Here is a 12,883-nt window from a genome sequence, read left to right as displayed (position 1 = left end):
GTAGCTTGGCGTAAAGTTTGTGAACATTTTAAAAGTATAATGACTATAAAAAATGGCAGCTTCAAAAGTATTATATCATCAAAGGTGGGTTACCCCTTAATTTGGGGCAAGCTATGATAGGACCATATTCTACACTGGGTTCTGAATTGAGAAGCTGCTTAAAGACCAGTATTATTCAGATGAGGAATTACTTAAACAAAATAGCATGAGAGTTTTTTGAAAATATGGTGGTTAGGGCAGAAGGAATGCAAATTAGTTCATTATAGTTTTAGTTCTAATTGTTAAAAAATATTGTCCAAAACACAGAAATAAGGCAGAGAGAGAGCAGCATGTCTTGCCAATGTCACATCCAAGCATTGTTTAACAGGCCCATCAAAGCATTATTTAATTATCTACAATCTAAGGGTCAGCTAACTTTTTCTGTAAAGATACAGATAGTAAGTTTTCAGGTTTTGTTTTTTTCCGTTTTTTTTTTTTTTAATCAAAGACTGGTTTTATTTCAGTAATGGAGAGAGTTTTAGAGGTTCTCTACAGATGGAGAGAACTTTTTTTAAAATTTTATTTATTTATTTATTTTTGGCTGCGTTGGTCTTTGTTGCTGCACACGGGCTTGCTTTCTCTAGTTGCAGCGAGCAGGGGCTACTCTTCCTTGTGGTGCGAGGGCTTCTCATTGCGGTGGCTTCTCTTGTCGCGGAGCATTGGCTCTAGGTGCATAGGCTGAGTAGTTGTGGCTCACAGGCTCTAGAGCGCAGGCTCAGTAGTTGTGGTGCATGGGCTTACTTGCTCCTTGACATGTGGGATCTTCCCAGACCAGGGCTTGAACCCATGTTCCCTGCATTGGCAGGCGGATTCTTAACCACTGCGCCACCAGGGAAGTCCTTCTGTTTCTGTTTTTTTTACAATCCTTTAAAAATGTAAGAGTCATTCTTAATTCATGGATTACACCAAAACAGACCAGCAGCTAAATGTGGCCTGCTGACCCTATTCTAGAAGAAGTCCCTTTGTCTGTCTCACTATTCACTATTGATTAAAGGCCTAGATTTTATGAATTCACATGTTAACTTGCAGATTGTTTCCAGTAAAGGCAAAATTAATTTGGTAAAAACACCAAAGTTGTTGTTTTATTGTCATATGATATTAACTAGTTTTGTATCTAACAGAACAATCTTTTTTTCATTAAACTTTTAATTTTGAGATTATTTTAGATTAACATTCAGTTGAAAGAATACAGAGAGATGCTGTGTACCCTTTACCCAATCTCCCCATTGGTTACATCTTGCAAAACTATTAATACAGTATCACAGCCAGGATATTGACATGGATGGAGTCAAGATGCAGAGCATTTCCATCATTACCGGTTTCCTCATGTAGCCATTTTATAACAGTCACACCACTTTTCTCAAGCCCCCCGCCACACCTCCTTCTCAACCCCTGGCAACTGTTAATCTATTCTCCATTTCCGTAAATTTGTCATCTCAAGAATATTGTATAAAGGCATCATATAGTATGTAACCTTTTGGGATTGGCTTTTTCCACACAGCACAATTTTCTGGAGATTCATCCAGGTGAAAGATGAACAATCTTACTTAAAATTTCCTTTCTGAAAGGGCTATCAATACCCCACTCCTCAAACACTCTTTGAATCAGCCTTATCATTCTGTTTGTTCCTTCACTGAGTTGAAAAAAATATTTTCCAAGTGTTCGTTCTGTTTGTATGAGTCATACTTCAAACTTTTTGAAAATGATACTTTGATATAATTGATTAGCTTGTTTGTCCCCAAGAGATAGTTTCCAGTTGGCTCAGTTTTTTATTTAGAAAACTTGTATGTAGTCAGAAAAGATCAGACCACATGTATTCTCCTCCAGTCACAATAAAAATGTAATTTGCTTTGTTTGAGTTTCAAAGAATGATAAGAATGATAAGATGTTCTCTCTCCAGTGATAGGTTATTTCTGTGAGATTTTGGGGGTGAGTTAAGAAGAAATAAGTTTTAAAATAGCATTTTTATCCTATGCCACTGGATCTTTCTTTCATCTCTTAAGCAATGCTTCCAACAGTAGATCAGCATAGAGATTTATGAGTAATTGGTCAAAAAACCCCATGGGCCCTTCAGACTTCAATTTTCTGCTTCTAGTGAGAAGTATATAGTTTTATGATAGAGATTATCACTTAATAGAAAAGGTATGTTTTCTCAGATGGGAAGATCAGATGCCACTTAGACCACTCCACTGTTTTGGAGCATGACTAAAGTAAACTTTTCTTTTAAAAAAACAAACAACAACTTAACAGGGAAAATCTCAAACATACACATATGTAGAAAGAACAGTATAACAAACCCCCACATAACCATCATTTAAATTCAGTATTAGTAATATTTGGATAATCTTGCTTCATACATACCCATCCTTTCCCCCAATTCAGCAGATCGCAGACACCATATAATTTCATCCGTAAATACTTCAATATATATCTGTGAGAGATAAGGCAGTTTTTCATATAACAACTCCATTATCACACCAAAAAATATTAATAATTCCTTAACATAATCTAATACCCAGTCAGTATTCAAATGTTTCCCATTGTCTCAAGCATCTTTTTACAAATGATTTGAAACAGGATCTGAACAAGACCTGTGTATATATCTGGTTGATTCATTTTTTAAAACATTATTTATTTATTTATTACAGCTTTACTATGGTAAAATTGACTTACAATAAACTGTACATGTTAAAGTGTACAATTTGATAACTTTTGACATATTATCCACCTGAAAAATTATTACCACAACCCAGGTGATGAACATATCCATCACCCCTAAAAGTCTTCTCATGCCCCTTGGTAATCCCTCCTTCCCAATCTCCCCACACACTCCCCTTCCTAAGGAATCGCTGATCTTCTTTCTACAGATTAGTTTGCATTTTCTAAAACTTCTTAAAAATGGAATCATACAGTATGCATACTTTTTGGGTCTGGCTTCTTTCCCTCAGTATAACTATTTTGAGATACATAATATTGTTGCATGTACCAACAGTTTATTCCTGAATACAACCGCCCGTTGTATGGATGTATCACAATTTGTATATCCGTTCACTTGCAGATGGATATTTGGGTTGTTTCTAGTTTTTGGCTATTACAAATAAAGCTGTTATGAACATTCGTGTAAAATATTTTGTATATACTGTGCTTTCAATTCTTTTTGGTGAATACACAGGAATAGGATCACTGGGTCATATGGTAGGTATATGTTTACCTTTTAAGAAACCAACTTGTTTTCCAAACCGGTTGTACCAATTTACAATCTCTCCAATAAACTATGAAGCTCCACATCTCACCAATGTTTGGTCATTCTTCTAAATTTTAAATATTCAAATTTTAAACATTCTACAGATGAACTCCCACTTTTCCAACTACATTTCTGTTTAAGGCCAGATACTCTTCAACCAAAACAACATAATGCAACAGATTGAATGTAAAAGCAGATATGAAATCCAACTGTTTTCTATTAGACCAGACATCAAAGAGACTTGCCAAAATGTAAAACAATGCCCTTCTCACTATCCTTTTATCTTGGAAAATATAGTTGTTTCCATTAAAGTATAACATGTAATGGGTTTGTTATTATTATTAAAAAATTTTAAAGGTAAAATTCACGTAAAATAAAATTCACCACTTTAACCCTTTTGAAGTGCACAACTCAGTGGTTTTTTTATTATATTCACAGTGTTGTGTAACTATCAAACACCAGAACATTTCTATCAACCCAAAAAAAGCTCCCATAACTTCCAACTCTCCCTTCTCCCATCTCCTGGAAACCACTACTATACTTTCTGTCTCTACGGATTTGCCTAGACTGGACATTTCATATAAATGAAATCATATAATATGTGGCATTTTATATCCCAAATCTTTCACTCAGCATTGTTTTCAAGGTTTATCCGTATGGTAACATGTATCAGTACTTCATCCCCTTTTCGTTTATCCATTCATCAGCTTATGGAAACTTAGGTTGTTTCCATTTTTTTGCTGTTATAATAAGTAATGCTTCTATTAAATTCATGTACAAGTTTTTGTGTGAAATGTTTTCATTTCTCGTGGGTATATAGCTAGAAATAGAATTTCTGGGTCATGTGGTAACTCTTGTGTTTAACAGTCTGAGAAATGTCAAATTGTTTATCAAAGCAGCTGTGCCATTTTACCTTCTCCCCCAGCGATATATGACGGTTCAAATTTCTTCACAACTGTGCCAGCACTTGTTGTTGTTGTTGTTATAACTATAGCCATCCCAGGGGGTGTAAAGTGTTATCACACTGTGGATTCGCTTTGCATTTTCTGGATGGCTAATGATGTTGCGCATCTTTTCATGCGCGTTTTGGTAATTTGTATTTCTTTGGAAAAATGTCTATTCGAATCCTTTGCCCATTTTTCAATTGTCTTTGTTGTTCAGTTGTGAGAGTTCTTTATATGTTCTGGATACCAGACCCTTATCAGATATATGATTTACAAGTATTTTCTCCCATTCTGTGGGTTTTCTTTTGACAATCTTGATGGTGCCCTATAACACACCAAAGTTTGAAAAACTGGACAAAGTCCAATTTATCTTTTTCTTTTATTCTTGTGCTTTTGGTGTCCTATCTAGGAAACTGTTGCCTAATGCAAGTTAATAGAAATCTACACATATGCTTTCTTCTAAGAGTTTTTACTCTTACATTTATATCTTTAATCCATTTTGAGTTAATTTTTGTATATGGTGTGAGGTAGGGGTCCAAATACATGCTTTTGCATGTCGATATTGTCAAAGAAAAAATTATTCTGAAACTTGTTAAAGATGATAAGGAAGACTTTAGTCAAGAGACTACTGGAATAGGGTTTTGCAACAGGGGAGAGAGATTGGGCTCAACTCCAAATATAATATGGAAAAGTGGGGATTTAGAGCCAAGGAGCAGGGTGTGAGGGGAGGGTCACTGGATAAAAAAATTACTAAAATGAAACATCAGGGTTAAAGGGGGGATTCTGCCTAAGCTGACTTGACAGGATTCTTGCTAAAGCCAGGCGAGGGTGATCATATATATCACCTGTGGGATCAATGGGACGTGAGGAATTTAATTCGACAAGGAGTGTCAGGGTTCCTTCTAAACTGAATTAAAAGATTCTTGCTGACAGTGGGTGATGCAGACCCAACAAGGACAGACACTGAAAGCTGAGGCCTAGAGGACTTAGAAGAGACTGCCTAGAATTAGATCAAGCAGAGAGTCTTTGTCAATATCCAGTTGTCTCAGCGTTATTTGTTGAAAAGATTCTTCTTTTTCCATTATATAAGCTTTGAACCTTGCCAAAAAAGTAACTGACCATAGATGTATAGATTTATTTCTGGACTCTTGATTCTATGCCATTTATCTATATGTCTGACATGATGCCAACACCACACTGTTAACTGTAGCTTTGTAGTAGGTTTTGATATCAGCAAGTATGAGTCCTCCAACTTTTTCTTTTGCAAGATCGTTTTGGCCATTTGGAGTCACTTGCATGTCTACCTGAATTTTAAGAAGAGCCTGTCCCTTCTACAAAAAAAGTCAATGGGAGTTTTGTTAGGGATTGCACTGAACCTGTAAATCAACTTGGGAATTACTGCCAAAAGTTACTATTATGAGTATTTTGTAATGCCCTTTTAATTACTCTATACATAAGTGAAATTCACCGATCATATAATATCTCCTCAAATACAATTCCATAAAGGATCAATATAATGAATGCTCCAACTATATTATAAAGGAATAGGCATTTCCATTTCAGACACTATTACACAAGAAGGCTTAATGAAATAATCAGACAATTGCATTTCAATGCAGAATCAAAGTAAATGTGACCAGTTACAAGGGCAGAGAAATACAAGTGTGTTGCATGGTGAACTGAATATCCTTCATGGTGCTGACATAGGTGATATGGTGTTCTGAAATGGCGAAAAACTCTTGCTAAGGAACAGTACATAACACAGTCACATCGCCCTTTCACATTCATGATACCTGTTTTCTTGGAAAATTCAGGGTATATTATAAAACGTGTAAAAAAATACTTGTGCTTATTTGTAAAATGAAGTTTTTTTCTAGGGTCAGATAATTATAAACAGGTTTTCAACCTACATCTGATAGGACATTTGAAAAACAGGGGTGGATGACAAGATTCATTAGGCGTGAATAAATATCCCTGTATGGCAGACATCTTATATCTTTGGTCTCCATGTGGTAAAATGCCAGTAAAGCCACCCAGTTATTGTGACAATCAACAATACCTTCACATATTTTCAATATGTTGAGAGGGCACTACTGCCCCCTTTGAGAATACAGGGTAAAGGAAAGAGCACAGGTGTTGGAGATCAGAGGGGTGCTCACTATGACCCAAGTCAATATGTTGCTCTGGGTCTCATTTTCCTCATCTGGAAAATGGTCTCCAAGATCTTTCTGATGATTCCTTGTAGACTGATATCACCTTTCTTATTGCTAGCTGAAGAGTATAATGTAAAAGAATGAAATTAGAACATTTCTCTAACACCATGCACAAAAATAAGCTCAAAATGGGGCTTCCCTGGTGGCACCGTGGTTGAGAGTCCGCCTGCCGATGCAGGGGACACGGGTTCGTGCCCCGGTCTGGGAAGATCCCACATGCTGCGGAGCGGCTGGGCCCATGAGCCATGGCCGCTGAGCCTGCACCTCCAGAGCCTGTGCCCCGCAACAGGAGAGGCCACAACAGTGAGAGGCCCACGTACAGCAAACAAACAAACAAACAAACAAACAAAAAAAGCTGAAAATGGATTAAAGACCTAAATGTAAGACTGGATACTATAAAACTCCTAGAGGAAAACATAGGCAAACACTTTTTGACATAAATTGCAGTATTATCTTTTTGGATCCATTTCCTAGAATAACAGAAATAAGAACAAAAATAAACAACTGGGAACTAATTAAACTTAAAAGCTTTTGCACAGCAAAGGAAACCATAAATAAAATGAAAAGACCTACAGAATGGGAGAAAATATTTGCAAACGATACAACAAACAAGGGATTAATCTCCAAAATATACAAACAGCTCATACAGCTCAATAACAAAAAAACAAACCCAATTAAAAAATGGGCAGAAGATCTAAATAGACACTTCTCCAAAGAAGACATACAGATGGCCAAAAGGCACATGAAAAGATGCTCAACATCACTAATTATCAGAGAAATGCAAATCAAAACTACAATGAGGTATCACCTCATACCAGTCAGAATGGCCATCATCCAAAAGTCTACAAATAATAAATGCTGGAAAGGGTGTGAAGGAAAGGGAACCCTCCTACACTGTTGGTGGGAATGTAAATGGGTACAGCCACTATGGAGAACAGTATGGAGGTTCCTTAAATAACTAAAAATAGAGCTACCATATGACCCAGCAATCCCACTCCTGGGCACACATCCGGAGGAAAGCCAAAATTTGAAAAGATACATGCACCCCTATGTTCACAGCAGCACTATTTACAATAGCCAAGACATGGAAGCAACCTAAATGTCCAGTGACAGATGAATGGAAAAAGAAGATGTGTTATATATATACAATAGAATATTACTCAGCCATAAAAAAGAATGAAATAATGCTATGTGCAGCAACATGGATCGACCCAGAGATTACCATACTGAGTGAAGTAAGCCAGACAGAGAAAAACAAATATCATATGATATTGCTTATATGTGGAATCTAAAAAAAATGATACAAATGAACTTATTTATAAAACAGAAAGAGACTCACAAACAGAAAACAAACTTACAGTTACCAAAGGGGAAATGGGGGTGGAGGGAGGGATAAATTAGGAGGTTGGGACTAACATATACACACTACTATATATAAAATAGATAACCAACAAGGACCTACTATATAGCACAGGGAAATATACTCAATATTTTGTAATAACCTATAAGGGAAAAGAATATGAAAAGGAATATATATATTTGTGTGTGTGTGTGTATACACACACATATAATCACTGTGCTGTACAACTGAAACTAACATGATATTGTAAATCAATTATACTTCAATTAAAACAAAAAGGAAAGAAGGAAAAAGAAGTGTAGCTGCTAAAACCTGTATAGCCTTGTCTCCCTCTGCTGGCTGAGTAACATGTCATAAATGTCAAAGAAACATTTTTGTTCTTTTCAGTGCTGAAGTTATCATCTTTCAGAATTTATAAACCACACACAAAATGCTGACCAACCAAAACAGACAGACAGCATTCAAATCTTGGTTACCATCTTCAGTTTTCTAGGTCCTTTATAAATATATGTATCACAACAAAGTCTCTATCTTCTCATCAGGTAATTAAATTTAGAAAAGCAGGTCAGATTTCAAATAAAACTGATATATTGTGTTGGTCAAGGATTTCTGGCTGGAATAATTTGGCTTATTCCCTCAGATGTCTCCAGTGGATCATTATCTACAAAGAGGGGATTTTCTGTTGGAGTTAACAGAACTCCGAGAAATATTCAGCAGAGCATTAATCTTTTTCTCTCTCTTTTTTTTTTTTTGCAGTACGCGGACCTCTCACTGTTGTGGCCTCTCCCGTTGTGGAGCACAGGCTGTGGACGCGCAGGCTCAGCGGCCATGGCTCACGGGCCCAGCCGCTCCACGGCATGTGGGATCTTCCCAGACCAGGGCACGAACCCGTGTCCCCTGCATCGGCAGGCGGACCCTCAACCACTGCGCCACCAGGGAAACCTGCATTAATCTTTTAATGGCTAAGCCATGAGAACTCTGTCACATATATTTTTATTTTTTTTAAAAAATTATTTATTTATTTATTTTTGGCTGCCCTGGGTCTTCGTCACTGTGTGTGGGCTTTCTCTAGTTGCGGAGAGCAGGAGCTACTCTTTGTTGCGGTGCGCGGGCTTCTTGTTACGGTGGCTTCTCTTTTTGCAGAGCAGAGGCTCTAGGCACACGGGCTTCAGTAGTTGTGGTACGTGGGCTCGGTACTTGTGGCTCGTGGGCTCTAGAGCGCAGGCTCAGTAGTTGTGCTGCACGGGCTTTGTTGCTCCATGGCATGTGGGACCTTCCCTGACCAGGGCTCGAACCCGTGCCCCCTGCATTAGCGGGCGGATTTCTTAACCACTGCGCCACCAGGGAAGCTCTACCTTTTTGTCTTTATTATATGAAGTCATCTATTTCTTCTTTATTTTTTAATATTTATTTATTTGTCTGTGCTGGGCCTTAGTTGCGGCATGTGGGATCATCGTTGAGGCGTGCAGGATCTTTACCTGTGGCATGTGTGCTGTTAGTTGAGGCATACCCGGGCCCCCTGCATTGGAAGCATGGAGTCTTAACGACTGGACCAACAGGGAAGTCCCGAAGTCATCTATTTCTTAAATAAGCAATGTCGTATTCATTGATCTCTCTCTGAAAAGCAGTAACTTAATGCTTTTGTTTTTAATTTCCTCTCTTTTCGTTATATTATCTTACTTTGTTGACATAATTTTATAGTTTATCTACTTAAACCTAAAGCTAGGGACTTCCCTGGAATTTCTGAAATGTCATCAGAATGTGTGCACCTTTCTAATTAGTCCTGCTTGATACTTGGTGAGTCATACTTTTCTTCAGTTAGGGAATATGTTCTATGAGTTATTTCTCCACTCTCCTGTCTTCGTTCTCTCCTTTACATTGACATATCCTCCATCTGCTGTCTTTTTTATTTCTATTCTGAGAGGCTTCCTCTACTTTGTCCTCCCAATTACTTGGCCTTCAGCTTTCCACTTTATCATTTTTCTAATCCAGTATGTCGTCTTGGCAATCACTCTTTCAGTTGTCTGATTAATTCCCTTTCATTGCAGACTTTTTGTTTGATAGATGCACTATCCTCTGAGTATGCTAATAGGACAATTTGAAAGCCTCTTCTGTTTTTAGAGTTATCTATGTCTCCGATGGGGTTTGTTATTCAGTTTGTTCATCTGGGTCCTTCTCTTCCATGTTACTGCTGCCTTTCCTCTTGTCTGGTAAGCCCTGACATTCACTCAGATGTAGGAACAAAGGCCTCCATCGGTTAGTCTAGGCAGTGGTGGGTGTGGGTTTCTTCAGTAGTGAAGTTCTCTGTTCCCCAGCTGGCCTCCCCAAGGGGAAAGCGGGTTGCTTGTAAGTGGCAGAGCTTGCCTGCCAGCATGCCTCACCAGATGTGTGGGTACAGAGCCAGCAGACAGGCTGGGGAACCCCACAATCGCTTAATTAAGGAGGGCTGTACTTCGCATGGAACAGGTTTAGCGTGTTTCTCTCCTAGGCAGAGCTGCCTTTCCCTCCTCCCCACCCATGGCTGCTGTGGACTTCCGAAGTAGGCTCAGGCTCTGCTCTCCTTCGCCCAGGCTTGAAGCACTTCACTGGGTGCCCTCCTTAGGCCACCTGCCCACTTTCTTTAGGAAAAAGCACTTGGAACAGGGCCTAGTGCTTTGCAATGCACTCAACAAATATTTGTTGAATAAATGATGGAAGAGAAGTGGGGAGGGACCCAAACGTCCCTGCAACTCCAAACATGCTTCGGTAATGAATTATCCTAAAGAGGGCTTCCTGGTCCAGCCCTGCTCTTTGTATTGAGCTCAAACTAGCCGACTGCCAGCGCCAGGATTTCCTTCATTACATACGGTGTGTTGGACTAAGTGCAATTCCCTCCTCTTTTTCTCTATCAATGTGACCCCACCTGCTCACTCTCTTCTATAATTCCATAATTCAATGAGACCTTGGGAGAGAAAGAAGATAGATGTGTGTGTTCTGTCTGCCATATTAAACCAGAAATATATGTGAAAGTAAAGCTACAGAAAAAAATTTATTTTCAAACTTTTGTTGAACCCTCACAAGATGGAAAATAGAAAAACTTATTTCAGCTTTTTCTATTTATTATATGTTGATGTTTTATTTGGCAATTAGGAAATAATTATATAATTGAATACTTGCGTAAAAAGTAGTGGGAAATGAATTAAAATTTTCTGGCCTGTTTTTAATAGAATCACAACATTTTAATATAGTATGAATACAGTGTATATGCTATATATAATATATACCATATTAATAATATAAATGAAATTTCAGGACTCCTGAGGAAAAGTACAGTTTCGTCAGTTGAATATAAATCTCATCTGAAATAAATTTAGCTTTTAAAGAAAACGAAGTACAGAGAATATTAAGAGGAAAAAGAAGTTACAGCATAGTATGATACATACATTACAGCCACATTAAAAATGTGTGTATATATGTATATTATATATATATATGTGAGTATATAGAGGTGTATAGATATACACACACATAGAGACACAGATATATACACACATATAAACGGAAAAACAATTAGAAATCACAGCAAAGTGTTAAGTTATTTTAGGAGGTTTGGGGTTAATACAATGGTGATTGAGAAGCACTAGTGTCATGTAATTTATTCCAAGTAAGAGGGATTAATTACATATAAATTAATTAATTAAAAAATACACACTGGGAGACTTCCAGAGTCAGTTCTGATATATAAAGAGTTTGGAAGTTGTTTCTCATGTCGAGTCAGTTCTGATATATAAAGAGTTTGGAAGTTGTTTCTCGTGTCCTTAAAAGAAAAAGGCTAGGGCTTCCCTGGTGGCGCAGTGGTTGAGAGTCCGCCTGCCGATGCAGGGGAACACGGGTTTGTGCCCCGGTCTGGGAAGATCCCATATGCCGCGGAGCGGCTGGGCCCGTGAGCCATGGCCGCTGAGCCTGCACGTCCGTAGCCTGTGCTCCGCAACGGGAGAGGCCACAACAGTGAGAGGCCCGTGTACCACAAAAAAAAAAAAAAGAAAGAAAAATGCTAAACAAACTGAAAAATCAATGACTTTAATGGCTTTTCTCGGAGCAATAGTAGAATTGAGGTTGCAGGACAAACTGTCACATCAGAATCTAGAGACAGGAGAACACAGAGTCACAGGTGAGATCAGCTTACCTGAAACAGAAGTTTCTGGAGCCATAAAACAGTAGGAAGATACATGGTAATTTCGATGAACTGCTAAAGACTGGGTGTGGACTAGCATTAGAGAGAGAAACTCTGAGGGGCTGCAGTCTAACTGAGGTCTCCATACTTCAGTGGGTTTTACTTCCAGGAACCCCACTAGGTTCTCATTATGAAGAGCCAAGACAGAACACTTGTGTTTCTGGCAGAGGGAGGGGAAAAGTAACCATTTTGAAATATGCCCAGTGTTCTCCTTAACAAAGACCTATTCAGTAGAGAGAAGAGACTTCACCAGAGCCTTAGTTCATTTGGGGGAAGGGAAATTACCCAAACCAGACCTCTCTAGCTTTATTCTCTCACCTAAGGGGGAAAAATACTGAGAAACACTTGTGAAAGTTCAGGGACACAGGCCTATTAAAAGACTGAGATTTACACATAGGATTATAGAACATCTCCTCTCTCCCCAATACATTACCACATCAACAGGGCCACAGTATAACAGTGGATTACAGCTGAAGGAACTGCAAGGTGCAGATTCTATTCAACCACAAAGCCAACAGGGGAGACAGAAACAAGGACACTAGAGGAAATGAAAGTCTCTGACACCTACAGCTACAGCAAATATGAAACACGGTCCAACTCCTAGCCAGATTAACATAAGACCGCACACGGAACACCTACTGATCTCAGTCTCTATTACCTAATATACCTTAGTATGGCTAAAACAAGACATACTAAGTTTTAAGGCAAGAGACAAAACAAGCATCAGAATCAGATTCAGACATGGCATAGACTTTGGAATTTAAAATAACTACGATTACTGTTAAAGCTTCTAATGAAAAAAGTAGGTAACATGCAAGAACAGATGGGTAATGTAAACAGAGATGGAAACAATAAGAAAGAATTAAAAAA

General features: G+C 38.2%; 1 protein-coding gene across 7 annotated transcripts in view; it reads right to left on the bottom strand.

Annotated features, from left to right (window-relative positions):
* The window catches only part of SRPK2 (SRSF protein kinase 2), a 261,992-nt gene that overhangs the window by 240,107 nt on the left and 9,002 nt on the right, over positions 1-12,883 (bottom strand). For 6 of the 7 annotated variants that reach the window (XR_012334180.1, XM_073810176.1, XM_073810179.1 and 3 more), the window contains exon 2: positions 2,401-2,470. Coding sequence is in view for 6 of the 7 variants with exons in the window: in XM_073810176.1 (XP_073666277.1) it covers positions 2,401-2,470 (70 nt within the window). In the remaining variant the exon portion in view is untranslated. Of the gene's footprint in view, positions 1-2,400; positions 2,471-12,883 lie in introns of those variants that run through there. The other variant, XM_073810178.1, reaches the window with a different exon arrangement.

The sequence above is a fragment of the Tursiops truncatus genome, chromosome 9, assembly GCF_011762595.2.
Source record: "Tursiops truncatus isolate mTurTru1 chromosome 9, mTurTru1.mat.Y, whole genome shotgun sequence".
In the NCBI taxonomy this organism is placed as follows: domain Eukaryota; kingdom Metazoa; phylum Chordata; class Mammalia; order Artiodactyla; family Delphinidae; genus Tursiops; species Tursiops truncatus.
Note: the sequence above shows the minus strand (reverse complement) of the source record. Positions and strands in the feature narration are given on the sequence as shown.